The 3,295-nt window shown below is 40.9% G+C and overlaps 1 protein-coding gene across 1 annotated transcript in view; it reads left to right on the plus strand.

The window, feature by feature from the left end:
• AK7 (adenylate kinase 7) overlaps positions 1-3,295 on the plus strand; it is a gene marked incomplete at its 5' end in the record, with an annotated part of 40,176 nt that overhangs the window by 2,094 nt on the left and 34,787 nt on the right. Inside the window, one exon of the mRNA XM_006022178.3 lies at positions 2,111-2,219. Coding sequence (XP_006022240.1) covers positions 2,111-2,219 — 109 coding nt within the window. The remainder of the gene's footprint in view (positions 1-2,110; positions 2,220-3,295) is intronic.

The raw sequence follows: 3,295 nt of genomic DNA on the forward strand, positions 1-3,295 counted from the left end.
TAGGAGAGACCAAACAACAACTGCGCACCAGAATGAACGCACACCGGAAATCCATCAAAGACAGAAATACCCAATTACCGGTGGGGGCACATTTCTCACAGGAGGGCCGCTCTCTCTCCAATCTCTCAGTCCTGATCCTCAAGGCAAATTTACACAACGCTTCCCAGAGACGAGCCTATGAGCTCCATTTCATCAACCTCCTGGATACTAGAGATCAGGGACTAAATATAGACATGGGATTTTTGATACATTATAATCTGCCTGGCAACTGACTCCCCAGCCCAGCCCAGCCCCTGGCTTCTTTACTTTTCATTCCATCCAGGAAGAGCACACACCAACTGCTGAAACTTCCTTAGCCTGACAAAGGGTTTTTGAACTCAAAAGCTTGCTTAATAACTATTCTCCAACTCTTTGGGTTGGTCTAATAAAAGATATCAAATTCACCCAAGGAACCTTGTCTGCCAATGAGAACATGGCATTTTTACACATGCAACCACTACTGCACCGGGTGCTTTGAAAAGCACCCAGCACTGCAATTCTTACAGCTGTATAAGCAGTGAAATGCACATCAGCGCTGGGAAAATGGTGGGAGCATGCTTTTGAACTAAAGCACATCGGAGGTGCTTTAGTTCAAAAGTGCACCACTGCCATTTTCTGTGTGCTGATGCACATTTTGCCACTTTTACAACTGCATGTGGCACAGCACAGCACAGTTCACCTGAACTCGTGTGTGGAGCAGACTCGATATGTGAGTCTGCTTCAAAGCAGCAGATCTCCGGTGCGTTGTGGGACGAACAAGTATGTGTATAAATGCCCATTATGACTGGCATTGTTTAGCCCCAACACAATGCTGTACAATGCACTGCAAAATATTTTACAAATGAGAATAAATTGAAAATGTCTTCACATTTGACATAATTAAATTCAGTTACTTGAAACAGTAATTTAGAAGATAGCATAATCTAGTACACTGATTCTCAACTAGAGTGCCATGGCACCCTGGGGTTTCTTGAGATCCTTTTAAGGACGTCACACTATCACGGCACTGTTTGATGTGAACATATAATTTACAAGATAAACCTAGAATTTTAAATAGGAATCCTTAGCATTAAAGTTGTAGTCTTTCCAAGTTCTTTGCAACAGAAGAATTGTTTTATTATTTTTCTGTAGTGAAAGAACAAATGAAAACTAGGAGCAGGCATTTTTTGAGTGGTGCCTTGACCTTAGAAGAGGTTGCGAATCTCTGATATAGTGGGTAGTAATGGGTCTGTTTCCTTGGTAGTTGAAATTCTGTTCTAATTCTGATAACAAAATTCCTGTGAATTTTTTTCATAATTATAAATACAGTCTATTTCTAAATTTCATCTTGAAGACAAATCCTTACACCCACACACTGCATCTGGCAGGATTTAAGCCTTAATATGATTTTGTTTTGTGCATACAACATTATGAATATTGCAAAAAAATGCTTGAGCATTACATTTTTAGAAAAAAAGGAACCATGTTTCATTCTTTTGATTTGAAAAGGCAGAATAATTTCCATAATGTTTAGAAGTCTAAATACTGAGACTGTCTTCATTTATTTTTCATGGAGTTACCAGAGGCAGAAGATCAACCTTTTAATGGAATTGCGGTTGCAACCTTAACCTGGGTGAGACTATAGGTTACATAAAACAAATCCTCTCCACAAGTCAAAACCACAAACAACCAGTAGAGGGTCTTCACACACACACATACTTTCCAACTTCGTTATCACTGAAGTGAGTAACCAAAAATTCCCCAAAACACCAAGAGCAGGATATAAATAAAGAACAAGTAAAAGTTGTAAAACAAAACGCCCCACCACCAGAATGTCCCATCTTAAAAACTCATCCTAGTATGTTGATTCTTGAACTTCGCTAACTTGTGTGTTAAAGGTAAATTATTTTTCATATTTGAATCATACCAGGACTTCTTTATTGCTTTCCATCTGAAGGTCAAATTTAGAGGAAAATGATGGTTCACTTTAAGTAGTCAAGCAGAAATTTGATAGTGAAAATTCAAGATAAAACGAAAAAGAATTTTTAGTAGGGGAGCTTATTCTTCTGATAAAGGTTTTATTTTTTTCCAGGTTTCTACACGAGAAGAACTCTTAGGTCACCTGCTTGAATGTGATGTCATTATATATAATATCACTGAAGATGCAGATCAAACTGAGGAAGCAGCTTGGGCAGCTTCTGGTCAGTACAATCAGTAAATGAAAACAAAATTGCCATACAGCCATTAGATTTGGCCAGTCATTCAATCTGAGAGTTGCAGTTGTCTATAATATGAAATGAGGTTCCCAGATGAAGAAGCAGTCTGGGGAAATGGTGAAATCTGAATTGCTGCAACAAGTATCAGATAGGACACGTGTACTACAAATAATTTGGCAAAATTTTGACCAACTCTTACACAGTGGTTTTCAAAATATATAAATATACATTTTAAATGGAAATATATGAAATTAACATATTTTATTCTGGATCAATAGGAAACTATATGTAGCAGAACATAATACTCCATCAAATCATGTTATTTTTTAAATTTTTTTTGCAAAGATATCTCAAACCATCATAGTTCCTTAGTACCTAGGCTCAGGAGGGACCTGAACAGATCATCTACCCTGACCCCCTGCCACAGGCAGGAATGAATGCTGGGTTCACAAGACCCCAGACAGGTGATCATCCAACCTCCTCTTGAATTTGCTCAAGGTAGGGGCAAGGACCACTTCCCTGGGAAGTTGGTTCCAGATTTTGGCCACCCTAACTAAAATATTGCCTTCTGATCTCTAACCTAAACCTATTCTATATCAGCTTCTGACCATTGTTTCTTGTCACCCCAGGTGGTGCTGGGGAGAAAAGGGCCCTGCCAATTTGCTGTTGATCCCCCCTGATGAGCTTGTAGGCAGTCACCAGGTCCCCCCTCAGCCTCCTCTTGCTGAGGCTGAACAGGTTCAGGTCCTTCAGTCTCTCCTCATAGGGCCTGTCCTGCTGCCCTCTCACCAAGCGGGTGGCCCTCCTCTGAACCCTCTCCAGGCTGGCCACATCCCTTTTGAAGTGCGGCGCCCAGTACTGGACACAGTACTCCAACTGCGGCCTGACCAAAGGTGCATAGAGGGGGAGGATCACCTCTCTGGACCGGCTTGAGATGCACCTTTGGATGCATGACAAGGTATGGCTGGCCTTGCTGGCTGCGGTCTGGCATTGGCAGTTCATGTTCATCTTGGAGTCAATAATGACTCCAAGATCCCTTTCCGCCTCTGTGCTTTCAAGAA

The sequence above is a fragment of the Alligator sinensis genome, unplaced genomic scaffold, assembly GCF_000455745.1.
Source record: "Alligator sinensis unplaced genomic scaffold, ASM45574v1 scaffold624_1, whole genome shotgun sequence".
NCBI lineage: Eukaryota > Metazoa > Chordata > Crocodylia > Alligatoridae > Alligator > Alligator sinensis.